Source organism: Giraffa tippelskirchi, chromosome 3, assembly GCF_054371585.1.
Source record: "Giraffa tippelskirchi isolate mGirTip1 chromosome 3, T2T-mGirTip1v1.2.pri, whole genome shotgun sequence".
NCBI lineage: Eukaryota > Metazoa > Chordata > Mammalia > Artiodactyla > Giraffidae > Giraffa > Giraffa tippelskirchi.
Window position 1 is genome coordinate 142936435 of NC_137277.1, and position 20037 is coordinate 142956471.

The 20037-nt window shown below is 34.5% G+C and overlaps 1 protein-coding gene across 12 annotated transcripts in view; it reads left to right on the forward strand.

Annotated features, from left to right (window-relative positions):
- SLC39A10 (solute carrier family 39 member 10) overlaps positions 1-20037 on the forward strand; it is a 109482-nt gene that overhangs the window by 65227 nt on the left and 24218 nt on the right. For 11 of the 12 annotated variants that reach the window (XM_081581435.1, XM_081581432.1, XM_081581441.1 and 8 more), the window contains 4 exons: positions 3075-4099; positions 5983-6190; positions 15484-15653; positions 18337-18525. In XM_081581435.1, coding sequence (XP_081437561.1) covers positions 3086-4099; positions 5983-6190; positions 15484-15653; positions 18337-18525 — 1581 coding nt within the window. In that variant the 5' untranslated portion in view covers positions 3075-3085. Of the gene's footprint in view, positions 1-2930; positions 2977-3074; positions 4100-5982; positions 6191-15483; positions 15654-18336; positions 18526-20037 lie in introns of those variants that run through there. The other variant, XM_081581436.1, reaches the window with a different exon arrangement.

Genomic DNA, 20037 nt, shown 5'->3' on the forward strand with positions numbered 1-20037 from the left:
TAAAATAAGCTGAGTGCTGAGAAATTGATGGTTTTGGACTGTGTGTTGGGGAAGACTCTTGAGAGTCTCTTGGACTGCAAGGTGATCAAACCAGTCAATCCTCAAGGAAATCAGTCCTGAATATTCATTGGAAGAACTGATGCTTAAGCTGAAACTCCAATATTCTGGCCACCTAATGGGAAGAGCTGACTCATTAGAAAAGACCCTGATGCTGGGAAATATTGAAGGCAGGAAGAGAAGCGGATGACAGAGGATTTGATAACCATCACTGCCTCGATGGACATGAATTTGAGCAAGCTCCAGGAGTTGGTGATGGCTACCCAGGGAAGCCTGGTGTGCTGCAGTCCGTGGGGTCTCAAAGAGTTGGACATAACTGAGCAACTGATCTGAAGTATAAAATAAATGCCAGGTTTCAAAGGCATGGTATTAAAAACTTATAAATTTCATTAGTAAATTTTGTATTGGTTTCATGTTGAAATGATAATATTTTAGATTTGGTGGGTTAAATAAAATATGGGATGAAAATGACTGACCTGTTTATTGTAGAAAAGTTTAAAATTGCTTGAATGACTCACTTCCATATTCTGGAAATATGCTCTCTAGGAGAACTTTCTGTGATGATGGACATGATTTGTGTTTTTATCCTGTTTAGTGTGAGAGCCATGAGCCATGTATGAGTGTTGAATATTTAAAATGTACCTGCATGACTGAGAAGCAGATTTTATTTTATTTTTTGGGGGGCTGCGCCATGTAATTTATGGGTTCTTAATTTTCCAATCAAGGATTGAACATTGGCCACTGCAGCAAATGCACCACGTTGTAACCACTGGACTGCCAGGGATCTCCCAAGAAGCTGTTTATTTTAAGTTAATTAATTTTTATTTTTGGTTGCACTAAATCTTAATTGCTGTGCTTGGACTTTTCTGTAGTTGCAGAGAGCAGGGGTTACTCTCTAGTTGCAGTACACAGGATTCTCATTGTCTTGGGTTCTCTTGTGGAGCACAGGCTCTAGAAGCATAGGCTTCAGTAGTTCCAGCATGTGGGCTCAGTAGTTGTGACTCATGGGTTCTAGATCACACGGGCTGAGTAGTTGGTGGCGCACGGGCTTAGTTTCTCCTCAGCATGTGGAATTCTCTTGGACCAGAGATTGAACCCATTGGCAGATGGATTCTTATCCAATGTACCACCAAGGAAGTCCTGTAGTTAACTTGTTAGTTTAAATTTAAGTAGCTGCATGTGGCTACCTCCAAAAATAATGAAGTGAAGTGAAGTGAAGTGAAGTCGCTCAGTCGTGTCCGACTCTTTGCGACCCCGTGGACCGTAGCCTACCTGGCTCCTCCACCCATGGGATTTTCCAGGCAAGAGTACTGGAGTGGGTTGCCATTTCCTTCTCCAGGGGATCTTCCCTACCTAGGGATCGAACCTGGGTCTCCCGCGTTGCAGGCAGACGCTTTACCCTCTGAGCCACCAGGGAAGCCCCCCAAAATAATGAATAGCACTCAATTCAATGACAGTCTGCTAAAGTTTTGGACTATGTGAAATTAACTTGCCACTTACGGGTCTTGTTGTAAGGTATGTAATATGATTACATGATAACCCAATTTAAAGTATTTATGGATATTTGTAAAAAGCTACATTGTGTTAACTAATGATATCACTATATAAAACTAATTTTAAAATACTAGTTTTGTCTGCTTAAGGGCAAACTAAGCCTGAGGCCAAGGTGCTTCTTGTAATTCTTTTAACATACCATATTGGGCAGTACAGTTTTGGACCCTTTATTACTCTAAAATTTACTGTTTTAGATTTACATTTACAATCCATCTATAATTGATGTTTACATATGGTGTGAGGTAGGAGTCAAATTTTCTTCTTCTGTGTGGACATCTAGTTGACTAAACTCCAAGGAAAAGAGAATTTTTCTGTTTTCATACTACATTATTTATTTGTTCTTACACCAAATACCCACACTGTCTTTAGTAACTGGTGGACAGTGTCTTGTTCTTTGGCCCCTTCTGTTTCCATATAAACATTAAAGATACCTCATCAGTGGGCTTCCCTGGTGTCTCAGTAGTAAAGAATCTGCCTGCCAATGCAGGAAGCATGGGTTCGATACCCGTCCAGGAAGATCCCACATGCCACAGAGCAGCTAAGCGGATGCATCACAACTATTGAGCCTCTGCTCTGCAACAGAAGAAGCCACTGCCGTGAGAAGCATGCACACCACAGCTAGAGAAAGCTCATGCACAGCTATGAAGATCTAGGGCAACCAAAAATAAATAAATAAATAAAAATGAAAAAAATACCTCATCAGTTTTCATAAAATAACTTGGAATTTTAGTTGGGCATTACATTGGATCTCTATAACATCCAATTTTGAACATGATAAAGCCATCCATATATTTAGGTCCTTCACTTCTCTCAGTAATAGTTATCCCTTTTTTATGAAAAAGTCTTACACATCTTTTGTTAGATTTATTTCTAGCTATTTGCTGCTATAAATTATAAACTTTCTAATTTCATATTCTAATTATTGCTGGTGTGAAGAAATACAGTTAATTGTCCTTAGATCTAGCAATTGTACTAAATTAACTTATTAATTCTTACAGTTTCTTTTGGACTTTCTGCATATCCAGTCCTGCCATTTGTGAATAATGACAGTTTCATTTCCAATTGTTATACATTTTTTATTGTATTTCATCTTACTGCATTATTGTACTGGTCAGGATCTCAAGAACAGAAACCAATAAACTTTTTTGTAAAGGACCAGATAGGATGGAAGCCAACATTTCCTGTATAAACATACATAGACTATAAAGTATTGTGCTTAAAAGGGAGTCAGTAATCTTGCAAGTAAGTTTTAAGCAAACTTGTATTAATTTGAAGGGCTATACAATACTCTGATAAATTAAAAGGGGCTATTTTTATAGGGAATTGAAGAAGGAAAGGACAATTCATAATCATGAAAGAAATGAGGTAAAACATTTGACTAGTAAATTGGCAACTGCTGAAAAGTTTTGTTTATTTTTAATCTGCATAAGTACAAACTAATGCTTGTTTTTCTTTACCTTTAGGAAAAATAGAAATGAAGGTACATATGCACACAAAATTTTGCCTCATTTGTTTGCTGACATTTATTTTCCATCATTGCAACCATTGCCATGAAGAACATGACCATGGTTCTGAAGAGCATCACAGACACCATCGTGGAATGACAGAATCAGAGTCAAGCGAATTTTCAGTGCTGGATGCTGAAAATGAAAAAAAATATTACATTGAAAAACTTTTTGACCGTTATGGTGAAAATGGAAGATTATCCTTTTTTGGTCTGGAGAAACTTTTAACAAACTTGGGCCTTGGAGAGATAAAAGTAGTTGAGATTAATCACGAGGATCTTGGCCACGATCATGTTTCTCACTTAGATATTTTGGCAGTTCAAGAGGGAAAGCATTTTCACTCACATAACCACCAGCATTCCCATAATCACTTAAATTTAGAAAATCAAACTGTGACCAGTGTATCAGCAAAAAGAAACCGTAAGTGTGATCCAGAGAAAGAGACAATTGAAGTGTCTGTCAAATCTGATGATAAACATATGCATGACCACAGTCATCGCTTATGTCATCACCACTGTTTGCGTCATCATCTTGATCATAACACTACTCGCCATTTTCCTAATGATTCCATTACTCACAGTGAGCATGGGGAGCCTAGCCATGAACCTTCAACAGAGACCAATAAAACACAGGAGCAATCTGAAAGTAAGCTACCAAAAGGAAAGAGGAAGAGAAAAGAGAAGAAAAGTAATGAAAATTCTGGGGTTATTACACCAGGTTTTCCCTCTAACCATGATCAGGGTGAACAGTATGAACATAATCGGGTCCACAAACCTGATCGTGTACATAACCCAGGTCATTCTCATGTACGTCTTCCAGAACATAATGGTCATGATCCTGGTCATGGACACCAAGATCTTGATCCTGATCTTGAAGGTGAACTTCGACATACTAGAAAGCGAGAAGCACCACATGTTAAAAAAAGTGCAATTTATTCAGCTGCTAGTCACAAAGATCATAATGAAGATGATCGTCAACATGAGGTAAGCAGAATAAGGTAGTTGCTCTGTAATTCTCAGATGATTCTGAAGTACTCTTAGGGAAAAAGAAAAGTAACAGAGGAATAGATAACCATATTCAAACTTGTTTCCAGTAATAAAATACATTAAGGGATAAAAGTCAGATTAAAGATTTTTATCTGCATTTTTACTTGGCATTGTTCTCAAATTTGGGTTCCTTCAATTCTAAATGTTTAAAGCTTGTCAGAAAATATATTTCTTTTATTCCTTGTTTTACTCTCTTGCTTAAGACTTGCTTTGACTCTCCAAGTTAGCTTATGTGTTGTTACTGTTAACTGGTTTCTAGGTGCTTGAAAATTGAAGTCCTTTTTTGTTTAGACAGTTTCGTTTTCATAATAATTAACTTATTGAATTAACTACAGAGTTACTCCCAGTCACTGATCTAGCTTCAAAGTCAGGTATTTTGCACATGTGGTAGGTTTGTTTTCTCTGTCACTTTATCACAGGACCTGCATGCTCATGTTAGTCTTTTCTCCTGCTTTTGACAGATGAACAGTGAATGCAAAAAGATATAATGAGAAATGCCAATAGCAATAGGATGGTTCTGTTTTTCTAAATTTTTGTTCTCCTTTGAATACTTCCACATTCAGTTTGTTACTTCTTGATTTTTAAACAGCTATTCACCTTAAAAACATTTTTGTTTCATTGAAAGTGTATCAATACCCTTATTCTTATATTTAGCTCTCATTAAAGTTAAGGAAAAGCTGTTGAATTTATTATTGTTCAGATATATAAAAAGCAGCAGCATCTATTGTGGAAAATAACCTCAACCTTTGCTTTGGTCTCTTATTACTGAAATGTGTTTTACATCTAAGTAAATATCTTTGTTTCTTTACTAGACAAATCACTAGATATTTGGTTTTCAGCAAATTTTAAAATCTTAGTGTACTGTTAAAGAACTTGTTAATTTATTACTATGGGTAATATCCTAGAGTCTCTTGTTGATAATAACTAGACATTATCATAACTAAACATTAGTGTTTACTCCTTGGATTCTACTTGTGGGATCTGGATCATCAGTCTTATTATTTTGTATCCTCATAGGCCTGATGCATAATGGGGATTTTTTTCAAGATTTCTGGAAATGGTCTATGCATTAGATAGGGTAGTAGTATCTCCTGTAAAGACTTGACCTGAGAAAAATCATTTCTTTGTATGTTTTGATTTTGTGTTTTTGCATTATAGATACAATAAGCAAGCATGCAACCAGAGTGCATATATGTGGAAAAGAGATACTCTGTTGCCTTAGTTTTAGATATTTGTATAGTGATGGGTCCAGGTTTTTTTTGTTATTTGTTTTCTTCTTAGTTTTGTTATACTTTGTACTTAAAAAGTTCTAGTGGATAAAGCTGCGTTTTTTAATCTTCCAGTTTTAGCACTGGGATAGGATTTCACTATACAATATTATTCTGGGGTACCTTAGGTAGTAAAAATGTCTGTATCCTTTTATATTTTAATATAAAGTTATTAAAGTACTCTTAAGTCTATTTAACAGTTTCACCAAATAAGAATCTTGAGCAACTGATGATTGCAGTTTGACTAGGAAAGTGATTTTTTTTCTTGACTTCTTCAGGATCTTGGGAATATAGTTCTAAATCATTCTTATTAATGGCAGTAAGTCATTATCTTTTATATGTTACAGTGGAAAATGGTTAAAATCCATAAAAAGTTTTGGGTAATCACGTTCAATTCTTTCCTATCATAAATTCCTATTAAAAATCATTCTTTGTAGTAGATATTTATATATTGCAGATTATTTTAAAATTAGAATATATTTTACTATATAGTACTTTTTCTGCCTGATCTTCTTAAAGTACTCTTAATTTGTTTTATCAATTTTCTTGCAGTGTTTGAACGTCACTCAGTTGTTAAAATACCATGGTCATCGTGCCAACTCTCCAATCTCATCTGATCTATTTACATACCTTTGCCCTGCTTTGTTATATCAGATTGACAGCCGACTTTGTATTGAGCATTTTGACAAACTTTTAGTTGAAGATTTAAATAAGGATAAAAATCAGGTTCCTGAAGATAAGGCAAATATAGGGGCATCAGGTAAGAAAGATTTAAGTTCTTTCTCCTCAAAAGAGTCTCTGTACTTTTTTTTTTTAAATATAGTTGGAATCAGATAGCAATTCCAAATGACTGCCTTATTTTTGTGTCTTTCAGTATATTTTAATCATGTTTAAGTATGTGTGTTTAGAAAAGATTGGAGGAAGACAGGCATAACATAGTTTACTCATCTCTTCTGGCATTATATAGGAACATTTTGTTGTGGACAGAGAACTAATAGATTGGAAAGGAAATGCAGGTTTTTCATAAATAGATTCTTCTTTATGGGCAGATGTTAATAAGAGGACTGTTATGATATAATTAATATTTAGCAAGATGAGGTACTCTAGTGAAAAGCCAAGATTACAAAATTTTCAAGGACATGAAAAGGGAAGCTAGTGTGGTTAAACTCTGGGAATGTCTCAGAATACCAGTGATTGGCACATGAACTTCATCATGGGCACTTAAAACCAAATGGGTAAAATCAAAACTATTTTTAAACTTCTCTCTTTGTACTTTTTCATCATATCCAGTTGATTAGATTGCTCCACCTTGATGTTTACAGGTGCCTCCTTCTGAAACTTATATTCCATAGGAAATTTTTACCTCTTATTGAATCCCAAATGTCATTCCAATTTATTCTTTTTCTGAAAATCTTTGATGTTTTTCCTCTATCTATGGTTTCTTTTTTCATCTCCTATTTTCCCTTACATAATCAGTTGTCAAGTCCAGTTGAGTCTTAAGTATTTTCCAGTTCTCTCCACTCAGTCATAACTTTAGTTCATATCCTCCTTGGTTCTTTACTGAATTGTTGAAATAACTCCATAACTTTCCCTACCTGTGTTTCTGTTCCCCTCATAGATCATGCTTAGCAATTAAGCTAGATTTATTTGGACACTGTGACATAGATTTTTCTTTTCAATGATAGCCAATATTTATTTAATACATGGACTTTTATTTATTTACAAACATGTATTGTAGGCACTGTTCTATACTCAGTTCATTTCCTCGTAACAGTCCTATGAAGCAGAGAATGTTACCCTAAAAAATTTTCCAGGTCTCAAAACTAGTGAGTAATAGTGGTAGAATTCAGTTCTGGGAAGCTTAATCATTTTGGTATTCATATGTGCAAAGTGTTTTACATACTTTTCTTCACTAAATTTTAATACTAATTGAATTATTTGAGGAAGCTATTATATGATTCTTGTTTTTATGGGTAATAAGTAAGGTATAGAAAAGTTAGTAACTTGCCCACAGTTCCCAGACCTAATAAATGATAAAACCCACCAAGTCTGAAGTTAATCACTGTGCTATTTTCCAAATTTAGGTAATTCTGATATCCCCTTTGTGAGTTTTGCCATATATTGTTAATGCTACTTAACATTTTTCATTAGATCTCTAGTATTTTTCTTTACACTTTTTGATATTGTAAGTAGTAGTAGCTATGAGGACATGGATTTGATGCGATGTGCCAGGTATATTTTTCCTCATTTATTTTAGAATACTGCATTATGCTATGTTGTTCAAAGTTTCTTTGTTTGTTTTTACCCCCCAATCATGCTTTTCAGAATATGATCCATGTCTACCTACAGTCACATCTCTATTTTCCACCATTCATTTCTTCCCTCTTACCTCTAATTTTTTAACAAACCTATGATAATAGATTATGCTGGTTTTCCTTGATTCTTCTCTGCCTTTTTACTTTGTAAGCCTCTCTATTTGGCTGACCACTGTGATTCCTCAATGATTGGTCTCCCTGGAATAACTTAACTGATTACACTAGGTTTAATTAAGTCCCCTAGCTTGACACCCTCCAGATATTGCCATCATGGTACAGAGTTCAGGGATCTTAATAATTGGATTAGTTATCTTTTTGTTTGCCTTTAGTTACTTAAAGGGAGTGACTGGGTCTTTCATCTGAGCATCACTAGTGCCTAAGATAAAAGATACTTTGGACAAAAAGTAAACACTCATATATTGATTGAATGAATAAATTGCTTAATATTAGTCTATAAGCTTTTGTTTCTAACCTAGAAAGAACACTTGTAAGTCAGCCTAGTGTACGTTGATAATACAGTGTTCTAAGAATGAGTAGTATTTCATGAACTTCATATGTGCAAAATCATGTTGAATGCACTTCTGGTTGAAATGCCTAAGATATAGTGGTATTGAAATGAAAGTCACTCAGTCATGTCCGAGTCTTTGCAACCCAATGGACTATATAGTCCATGGAATTCTCCAGGCCAGAATACTGGAGTGGGTAGCCTTTCCCTTCTCCAGGGGATCTTCCCAACCTTGGATCAAACTGAGGTCTCCCACATTGCAGGCAGATTCTTTACCAGCTGAGGCAGCAGGGAAGCCCAGGAATACTGGAGTGGGGAGCCTATCCCTTCTGCAGCAGATCTTCCTGACCTAGGAATTGAACTGGGGTCTTCTGCATCATAGGCAGACTCTGTACCAATTGAATAGTAATTAAAGTGACTAAATTTATGTGTATGAATATGAGCTGAAAAAACAGAATTTTTATAAAATAGATAAAAGATTGAAAGGGCAGCATTAAAAAAGTTTCCATAGTGTAGAGCAGTAGAGCAGTAAGGTAGACATGTTTATGAGTATCGCATTCTAGTATAAGAGTTCTGTTTGAGATAGAGACATTCCTTAATGCTTAAAAGAGTTACACATAAAAGAAATGCTCTCAATACATAACTAAGTCTCTTAGGTTCCTACCTATTCTTGGTTAATTTCTTTGCAATAGGCAAATAACAACCTCAGAATGGATAAATTAATCATAATAGCCTATATTTATTGGAACCTTATTACCTTGTGCTATTTTAAACACCACTTTTACAAGAGTTTACTTTGTTATTCCCATGAGCTAGACATTTTTCTTTACTTCTCTTTACTGAGGAAAGGAGGTTTGAGAAGTTAAGTAACAGGCCCAAATCACATAAACAGAGCTGTGATAGGAACTAGAGTATTCTCCATCTAAAGCCTGTGATGTAACCACTGTGCACTTTCCCTGTGCTATGCTGCTTCCTGCTGAAAAGGCTCTTAAGTGTGCTTTGCTGCAATGTAAGTGACAGGGAGATAAGGAGAGTTTAGTGTTTTGACAGATAAAGCAGATGTAGATGGGAAAGTGGTACAGGTAAATATTGATGTAAGTAATAATCTAAGTATAGATTAGTCATTAAAAAAAAAAATCTAAGAATAATCTTCTAGTAGACAAGCTGGGTTCAGTCTGATAAGATCTGAAAGGGCAGAGAAAGTGAATCCATCCACACACTAGACTTAAATAATGATCTTTGGATAGACAAAATATATCCCCTTTTTGGCTTCATGCTCATTGATCTTTGTAGATAACTAAACACCTTGAGAGCCAGTGTCTCTCTCAGGCACTTATAAATTCTCACTGGCAGGAGTAAAAGTGTGTGCTAGATCTAAGATTATTTATCTTTATTAAAAATAAAATGCATCTGTTCTTTATCTTAATTAAAAATAAAATGCATTTGTTCTTTACAGAGGCTGAAAAGATTGAGGCATCTAGAGTTAAAACTTTTCTATTTCTACAGTTTCTTTAAAACCTCTAGTTATTTATTTTCACAATAGCTGTGGGTTATGACTTAGAGTTGTCTATGTCATAGTATTGATGCAATCTATATATTTTAACAAAACTGTTGACAGATGGTTGAGTACAGTAATATTGAAAATTGCACTTTATTCAATCTAAAAAGCCTTAGAGAAAAGTGTGCTTGCTTTGAAAACATGTACATTACTAATAGTGAATATTGATTAGTTGTTTGCATGTGGTTATTAGCATTGTCAGAAATGAAACTTGAATTAATTATGTCCTTATAGATGTTAATAATTGTTAGAATGCCCTGCTAGTAATTATTTTTAATGACTGCTGCACCATTTAAGAAGGTTAACTTGTTCTGTATAAATCTCCCATAGTGACACAGCTACTACCTCATTAACTGTTCAAAGACTGCTGTAAACCAAATATGCTATATACTGTGTATGTTAGAAATCATTTGTTTCTCAAGATTGGCTCATTTAGTCATAGAGTTGACCCTAGCTTAATTACCAAAGGGGGGTTGTGAACAGGCTGCTAAGCATTTTCCACCAATTAAAATGCTGAAACAGTGTAGAAGACTGCCATCTTGCACATGCTTTGAACCAAGTTAATTAGAAAGTTTCCACAGATGAGCGCTTCTTTTTAAAAGAATGCATTTTCTCTCTCGATAATGAGAAAGGGAGTTGGTGAATAACTAAGCTTGAAGACCTTTAACATTTTAAGCAACCTAATTTGCAGAATAAGTGAAGCTTGTTTCAGACATTTAGTGTTTTTTATTGCATATGGTATCCTGGGTACAAATAAAGAAAACATTTGCTAGTTGTACTTAATAGTTTGCATAGTGTTAGGTTGGTATAAATTTTATAAGATTCCTTTCATTGTTTGTCATTTATTGTTATTTTGGGTTTCTTTTGCTGTATACCAAACAAATTATGATTTTTAAATAATTTGGTTGGAAATCAAAACAATTTTATTGGCTTTTTTTACACCTGGGAAATTATGATATTTGAGCTTTAAATGTATATGTTATTAATTCTGAAAATAAGTATGTACTTCAATAGCGTGGGAAAGTATTTCAAGGACAGTAAATTCGGAACAACTTTATTACTCATAGGTCAAAGAAATAGTAATTTTCCTTGAAGAATGTTTATAACTTGTTAGGAGAATGACTACCTCTTAAAGTTTTAGTGCTAGGGAGCTAAAATTATTATTTGAAATTAATAAGAAATCAGCATAAGAAAACACATATGATAACATAAACTTATGGGATAATAGGGCTATTTTGCTAATGAAACAGTTGTGGTGGAATAGTTGTAATCTATAGAAAATAACTAAAAAAATTCTGATTTATCTGAAATAGGAAATTTGGCTCTAACTTTTATCTCTTGGCACTGGCAAAAATAAGTAATACTTTGTGTTAGATGGATTACAGATATGTGAAATTAATTAGCTTTACGCTTACATGTATTTTCAATGGCATATATTCTTAAAATCTTGTGTAGCTACAAGTTTGGTAGTAATCTTTTGTCCCTCTTCCTCTGTCCTAATTAGCTCAAATTTTGAAAGAATGATTGCCATTTGGATTAATAAAGTATTTCTTCTTATTTTCATATTTAATTATACTTATTTTTCTTGTAAATCCTTTTATATGAAGCTGTCTCCCCTTTTATATGTCTCCGGGAGAGACAAAAGTGATAAATAAGTCACTTGGCCAAGAATTCTCTGAAAATGCTATGATTTACTGGAAATAGCAATGGATTAAGAGGGGACTTTGGGTTTAGTTTTGACTTTGCCATTTTAGCTAACTATTTAACTATTTTGTATTATGCTAAAATATATATAACATCAGATTTGCTGTCTTAACCATTGTGCATTTATTACATTCACAATGTTGTGCAACCATCATACTATTTTTACAACTTTTTGTTTTAACCACCACCCCAGATAGAAGCTGGGCTTCCCTGGTGGCTCAGCTGGTAAAGAATATGCCTGCAATGCGGGAGACCTGGGTTCGATCCCTAGGTTGGGAAGATCCCTTGGGGAAGAGAATGGCTACCCACTCGAGTATTCTGGCCTGGAGAATTCCATGAACTGTATAGTCCATGGGGTTGGAAAGAGTTGGACATGACTGAGCAACTTTCACTTTCAGACAGAAGCTATGTAATCAATAAGCAATAATTCATTTCCCCCTTAACCTCAGCCCCCGGTAACGTCTAATCTTCTTTTGTCTCTGAATTTGACTGTTCTAGATAGTTCATTTAAGTGGAATCATACAGTGTTTGTCTTTTTGTCTGCTTTATTGTGAAATACTCAACATAATGTTTTTTTTTCCTAATGTAGAAAATTGTTTAGTTTTATTTTAGTTTTTATAAATTTATTTATTTATTTTGGCTTTGCTGGATCTTCACTGCTGTTTGAGCTTTTCTTAGCTGTGGTGAGTGGGAGCTACTCTCTAGTTGCGGTGCACAGGCTTCTCATTGCAGTGGCTTCTCTTGCTGTGGAGCACGGACTCTAGGGCACTCGGGCTTCAGTAGCTGTGGCACTTGGACTCAGTAGTTTTGGCTTCTGGTCTCTGGAGCACAGGCTCAATAGTTGTGGTGCACAGGCTTAGTTGTTCTGTGGCATGTGGGATCCTCCTGGATCCAGGATCTACCCCGCATCTCTTGCATTGGCAGGCAGACTCTTAACCATTGAGCCACCAGAGAAACCCTAAGCATAACGTTTTTAAGGTTCATCTATGTTATAGCATGTATCAGAACTTCATTCCTTTTTATGGTTGAGTAATATTCCATGGCATATATACACTACATTTTGTTAATCCATTCATTCATCAATGTATGCTTGCCTATTGTGAATAATGCTCTAATGAATACAGGCATGCATGTATCTGAGTTTCTTCTTGGAAGTTGGGCAATGCTGTGACCTGGGATTGATTCATGTAAGGCTTTTGCTTTTGTGGGATTATGTTTTTTTTGTATTCTCTGAGTTTGAGATGTCAGCACAAATACCAGTGATTTTCTGATCATTAAATGAGCTGCTCTCTTTCAGACATTTATTTTAGTTTACAGATTTGCTTTCTAAGGTGGATGAGAAAGAGATATACTTAGCAGCACTGATAAGTGAGAAATTGTACCTGGGATTGTGTAATATGTGACATATACCCATTTGTGTACATATGAACTTGTATTCCCTTTAACACAGAGACTCTCCTTTAATTACATGTGTAAACACTTGTCTAATTTATATGTGTATCAATCTGCTAGTGATTGGTCTTCAGTTTTAATGTATTTGGTCTTCCCTGGTGGTTCAGACGGTAAAGAATCTGCCTGTAGGGCAAGAGACCTGGGTTGATCCCTGTCCCCTGGAGAAAGAAATGGCAACCCACTCCAGTATTCTTGTCTGGAGAGTTCCATTGACAGAGGAGCATCGCAGGCTACAGTTCATGGGGTCTCAGAGTCAGATGCAACTAAGCGACTTACACTACAATGTATTTAGCTCACCTGTTAGCATACTGGCAATTGATTTTCACTGAATTCGATTTTGATTTATTTGGTAACTTGAGTTTTGACTAATTGACCAAAAGACATTTGAGATTGTAAATTATCACAGAACATTTTAAAATATTTATGGCTTCATAGACTCTTTATTCTGTGCTCTTTTTCTTTATAATTTCTTGATTAAAGTATCTTTTAGATTGGCTCTTTTTGAGATATATTGCCTCTAGATTGGATTATTGACAAACTAAGGAAAAATATATTTGGGAAGAGAGAGTTGTATATTAATATGTAAGACATTTTATCTTCAAGTTTAATGTTTTTATTATTAGCCTTGGTGTTTCCCTTTTAGTTATTGTATCTTTTGTTCTCTCCCTTTTTAATTATTTTCCCCTCAGTAGTTTGATTGGAGCTAGAGAGTTGCAGTAGTTTTGACAAACCTTTTTTGGTTTAGTTGACCAGTAACTGTATTCCTTCCTTGACTTCATGTATACTTACGGTCTCTTTTCTCAAACCAGGCTCACCCACTCATTGACTTTATTGTTCCAATCTTTACATGGGACACACACAAATAAAGTAACTTAACTTGGTCATCATTATGAAGACAGTCTTTAAACCTTGTTTGACTTTATATTTTTCTTTATACGACAGGTTATTTTTTGTTTGTTTGTTTTAAACCCCAGTTCCCTGTGCCTGGTAGTCCCAACCATAGTTGGGAGAAATCTCCTTATTTTTTGGATCCACTAACCAAGATGTTGGCTTTATAATGAATCTTTCCCTGACCTTGATTCTTTGAGAATTGAATTTCTGTTCCTTTATTGCCCCCAAATCCTTAAAAGGGATGGAAGCCAGTGTATTCAGTCTCTGGCTGTGTCAATCTTTTTTCACCCTTTAGCTTCCCTTTAGCTTCCCAGTATTTATATCATAGTAATTATCTGTTACATATAGGGTAAATCACAGTGCTTCCATTAATAACAGATGACCTATTGTTTTATTCAGAACTAATTTAGCTAACGAGAATTAGCTGTAGTGTTAAGGTTATTGGATAGTGTGACTAAAATATCCAATGAATAAACACAGTTTTACTGATAGTTTAGCATTTAGCAGGTCAGTTAAAGTGTTTTTTTAAATCTATCTTTATTTCTGTTTGTCTTTGAAACTTTTAAGTTTTCTTGATAAAGAAATGCATTTTTCCTTTATTCATTTATCATAAGACTTGACATAAAATCTTTCAGCAGATCTATAGTCCTGTTAGATTTGATTAGGAAAATACCATTTTAGATTAAACCTTTCAAAAGTATCACTCTTCAGTGAAATTTTCTGTAAGTATTAAACAAAGTTTAAAACATTTCTATTTTATTTTAGGCCATTAAAAAAGGTAATCTCTCATTTTAAATGAAAATGCCTCACTCCCCTAACCACTGGCATTAATTTGTGATACCTGCTTATGAATAACCTAGAAAAAGAAATGTGCACAAAATTCCACCTGTTTTTTACAAGTCATATGAAAACATTTCTCCTGTGATCTGATCCACTTAAAACTATATAGTGAAGTTTTAAAAGTAGTAAATTGTACAGAAAACTAAATTGGGGGAAAGGGAATTTGCAACTGGGTATGGAAGAAAGATGATACCAAGGAAAATAGGACTGAATTATCCTTTGTAAAAATAAGAAATGAAATACAATAAAGCAACCAGTAATAAGGCTTTTTTTTTTTGGTCTCATCTGAGTATATTTCTTTTTGGAGCTGATATTTAAAAGTTTCTTAGACTTTGTATTAGAAAGATTTCCATAGATTATAGTGTGTTGGATACTTAGATTCTTTAATGCTCACAGGAGAGTTTTATAATTATAGTCTCTAAGCAAACAGTTTTATTGCTGTGATTGTGCCTTTAGACGTTAACAAAATTTTATTTAAATCTAAATAGTGTAAGTGAACCACAGCCTTAAATCATTTTAAGCTTCTGTTTCTAATAAGGTGGACCACTGAAAATACTATTTCTAACTTGATCTGAGTTTAATTCTTTTTTTAAAAGTATTCAAGGTAACCACCTTGAATATAGTTGTTTTGTTTTTAAACACAGTAGTGCCAAAATACAAAGTTTCTTAAAAAACATGGTCTGGGTAGGATAATCAGTCTTCCATGACTCATTTATCTTATGTTTATTCTTTGAAGCTTTTTTGTTGATAATGGCATACTAATATTGATCATTACTTTCTTCCTACAGCGTGGATTTGTGGTATAATTTCTATCACTGTCATTAGCCTGCTTTCCTTGCTAGGCGTGATCTTGGTTCCCATCATTAACCAAGGATGCTTCAAATTCCTTCTTACATTCCTTGTTGCACTAGCTGTAGGAACAATGAGTGGAGACGCCCTTCTTCATCTACTGCCCCATGTAAGAAACCTTTTAAATCTTTTTAAGAAGTAAAAGTATTTCAGCTAAAAGGGTCCTTTATTAGCAAGCTGTAGCATACTAATCTAATATTTCTGTTGTTTTATTGCTTATAGGATGAAGTATTTTTTCATTTGTACAGTTTTAAATTAAGTAGTATTTTTAAAATTGAATTTATTAGATTTTAAAATAACAAAAACTGATAATGTCAGTTTTATCTTCACTTGTCACAACATATGCATATCGGATCATCACAGTGCACATTTTAACTCTCTTACAATTACATATGTCACTTATACCTCAGTGAAGCTGAAATTTAAAAAATGCTCTATTAGAAGTTCTGAAAGTGAATATTTTGTAATCAGTGAGTGTTTTATCTTTGTGGTTTCTCAAGAAAGCCATTAGAAGAAATGTATATGGTATTTTATGATTGTGCACATAGCCAGTGCTCCACAGGCATATTTGAGCAGGAATAGGCAGACATCTTCAGTTAATGATTTTAGGTGTTTAAGCTCTTTACACATGGGGCCATTTATCTTTTCACCTAGTGTACCACTTGTGTTCTTCCATTTGGGAACACTTCTAATGATATGATCGTAAGTCCACACTCCTGGGTTTCTCAGCTGGTGCAGTGGTAAAGAATCCACCTGCCATGCAGAAGACGCAAGAGGCACGGGTTCCATCCCTGGGTAGGGAAGATCCCCTGGAGGAGGAAATGGCAACTCCCTCCAGTATTCTTGCCTGAAAAATCCCATGGACAGAGGAGCCTGGTGGGCTAGGAGTCAGACATGACTGAGCGACTGAGCACTTGCACAGGCACATGAACCACACTCCTATTTCCTTGCTTATCAACCTTTTAAAAGGCTTATCACCAGTTAAGAGTGTTTGAACCAGTATTACTATCTATTGAAAACAACAGAGCTTTTTTCTTTTCTGAATGTAAAATTATAGATTTGAATATTTATGTTCTCATCTCTTCCCTTCTGGAGTATTTGGGAGACAGTATTGTATTTGTGTGTTGTGTACACCTCTTCTTCCCTTCTGTACTCCTGGTTGAGAATTCCCGATCTAGTGTCTAGAACAATGTATGGCATTTGCCTTTTAAAAAAATTAACACTGTGAATATGCATTTTTTTGCTGTTGATTTGTTATATATAACTTATTTTCCCATTTATTTTAACCCCTTGCCTGCCCTTTCTCCCCAGCCACCAAGCATAGCAACAGTCTGCTTCAGAACTGGGCCAACAGTTGAAGTGCAAACAATGTTTAAGTGCTATTTAACTTATTTATTTTCTTAAGAAGTGTTAATTAAATGAAGCTATTACCTTTTGTAATGGTCTTATCTTCTTTAAGAGGTTTAGAAACCTCTTCTGTTGACCACTTGCAAATAAGAAAAGAATGTAAATAAATGTTACAAGGAGGGAAAATACTGAGGACTAGTTCTCTTTTACATTCTCTAAGATTAATATGATAGAACTTACACGTTTTGCAGTTTTAAAAGAGCTTTGTTTCTGTACACACATTTATTTTTGCTAAAGATTTAAAATGTAGAAAATTAAACACATGTTTAAGTATATACTTTTGCTCATGTTCAACAGTATATGCAGACATAACATCTCATCACTTCTTTGAAATAATTTATAAAAGAAAAATATTATAAAAATTAGCTTCAATGAACAATGGGATACATGTCTCTATCTACAGCACTATTTACAATAGCTAGAACATGGAAGCAGCCTAGATGTTCATTAACAGATGAATGGCTGAAGAAGTAGTGGTATATATACATAATGGAATATTACTCAGCCATGAAAAGGAACACATTTGAGTCAGTTCTGATGAGGTGGATGAACCTAGAGCCTATTATACAGAGTGAAGTGAGTCAGAAACAGAAAGATAAATACCATATTCTAACACATATATACGGAATCTAGAAAAATGGTACTGAAGAATTTATTTACAGGGCAACAGTGGAGAAACAGGCATAGAAAATAGACTTATGGACATCGGGAGAGGGGAGAAGGTGAGATGTATGAAAAGAGTAACATGAAAACTTATATTACCATATGTAAAATAGATAGTCAACGGGAATTTGCTGTATGTCTCAGCAAACTCAAACAGGGGCTCTGTATCAACCTAGAGGGGTGGAATGGGGAGGGAGATGCGAGGGATTTTCAAAAGGGGGAGGTATATGTATACCTATGGCTGATTCATGTTGAGGTTTGACAGAAAACAGCAGAATTCTGTAAAGCAATTATCCTTCAATAAAAAATAAATTAATTTAAAAAAATTAGCTTAAGAGAAAGTTAGATTATAGGGAGTTAGAAATGGTTACCTGATGGTGAATTAGTCTATTTTAGTTTTACAGATAATAAGTCTTATATCTGGGTCATGTTTACTTCAGTTTACAAAGGACCCATTATTCCCTCTATTCTTACTCCTGGATTGACTCTGTCACTATAGGATGTATTCATATCTTAACCCCGATACCTGTTTGAAATTTTTGGTCTTTGTTTTAGAGTTACCATGAAGTGTAGTACTTTCCAGGCCACTGAGTATAACAAAATTAAATGGAACACTACTTACATTCAAGTGATGTAACGGGATTTTTTTTTTTCTGGAGATTATATTTACAAAGTAGCATTTTAATTACTGGTTTAGAAGCTTTTCTTATTCTCATTAATAGTCTCAGGGTGGACATGATCACAGTCATCAACATGCACATGGGCATGGACATTCTCATGGTCACGAATCTAAGAAGTTTCTGGAAGAATATGATGCTGTATTGAAAGGACTTGTTGCTCTAGGAGGCATTTACTTACTATTTATCATTGAACATTGCATTAGAATGTTTAAGCACTACAAACAGCAAAGGGTAAGTATTTTTTAATTATTTGTTTTCTGAAAGGTAGAACTCAAAAACCTTTATTTTTGGGAAAGCCTTGTGTTTTTTCTTAATCATGGTGTTGGTGTGTATTAAATATCATTGAATAGATTGTCTTCAGAGGAAGAACTGATCTTTGCCATTTTTTTTTTTGTCATTACATTTGTTTTAGCATTTATAATCAAGATATAGGAGTCAAGTTTCAGTTGATTTTGTGTTGCTTCTTATCTAGTTAATTTAAATAGTCTGGAAAAATATTGGCCAATTTATGCTTACTAAAAATGCAAAAATGTATAAATAGAAGCAAGTCTAATTAGTCTCCATAGGTAATATTTTCAAGTATTAGAGGCTTTTATTGACATATCTTTTAATGAAAATGTTTTCACACAACTTATTTCTTTATCAGAAATGCCTTGCCAGTGGTGTAAGTAAGTACTAGAGGTAAGAATTTAGATTCAGAGGGCTTTGTAGGAAGAAAATATTAATGAAATGAAGGATTTGGTGGTTCATTTAAAGTAACAAAATACTTTGGAGATGGTACTTGGACTGTTTGTCCTGCATAGTCTTTCAGACTTCCCCTGTATGTCATGAACTGTCTTTCGGGTTACATTTATTAGAATAAGACAAATATCTAAAAGAATTTTTCCCACAAGAAAATAAGATACTGTCATTCACTATGATTTACATACTTCCTGTTCACATCTGTCTCTAAGGCTCTTCTTGAATACATCTCATTAACATGATTGTGATATTGATGCTGATTGTTTTCAGTATATTCTGTTTAAGTAAATCCTAGAGGACATTTTTAGAAAGCTTCACAAAATAACAAGTTGGAAAATTTTTACAGTTTCTTAGTTAGCTACAAATATTAAAAAAAAATCTTCAAGAACAGTGGATAATCATTGTCATCATAATATATACAGTCCACTCTTATAATAGAACTTTAATGCTGTTTTTTTACAGATATATTCTTGTTTGTGTATGTATGTGTTTTGTGTATATCCTCTTGGGACATATGGCTTAGAAAAGAACTCTGAACTGGGATTCAGGAAGAGTGATTCTATTTCTTGCCTAGCCACAAACTAGCTGTGAAACTGTGACTCATCCATCATGATTTCCAGTTGTTATCTAAATGCATGGGGAAATAAATCCTACTTCTCATCTGCATTTTCATATCATATTCCAAGTAGTGTATTTAATTTTAATGGCCATATTTTAGTCAGGGCATTCTATTTAATTGCTTCCAGAGGAGGTTTGATCAAGATGGTTCATTCAGTGAAGTGTTATCTCAGGAATGGTCAAAGGACCTGGGAAGAATCAACTTAGAGAGAAGTGAAAAAGATCTAATAGCATTTGGCTTGTGAAGGGCCATGTGAAAGGTCATGTGGATAGGTGAAGAATTGACAGTGGTGGGAGGGGTGCCAAGGTAAGATTGACTAGAAGGAAATGAATCAGAGATTACTGCAGGATATTTAGAGGAGAGGTGAAGAGGTCTTGAGTCAT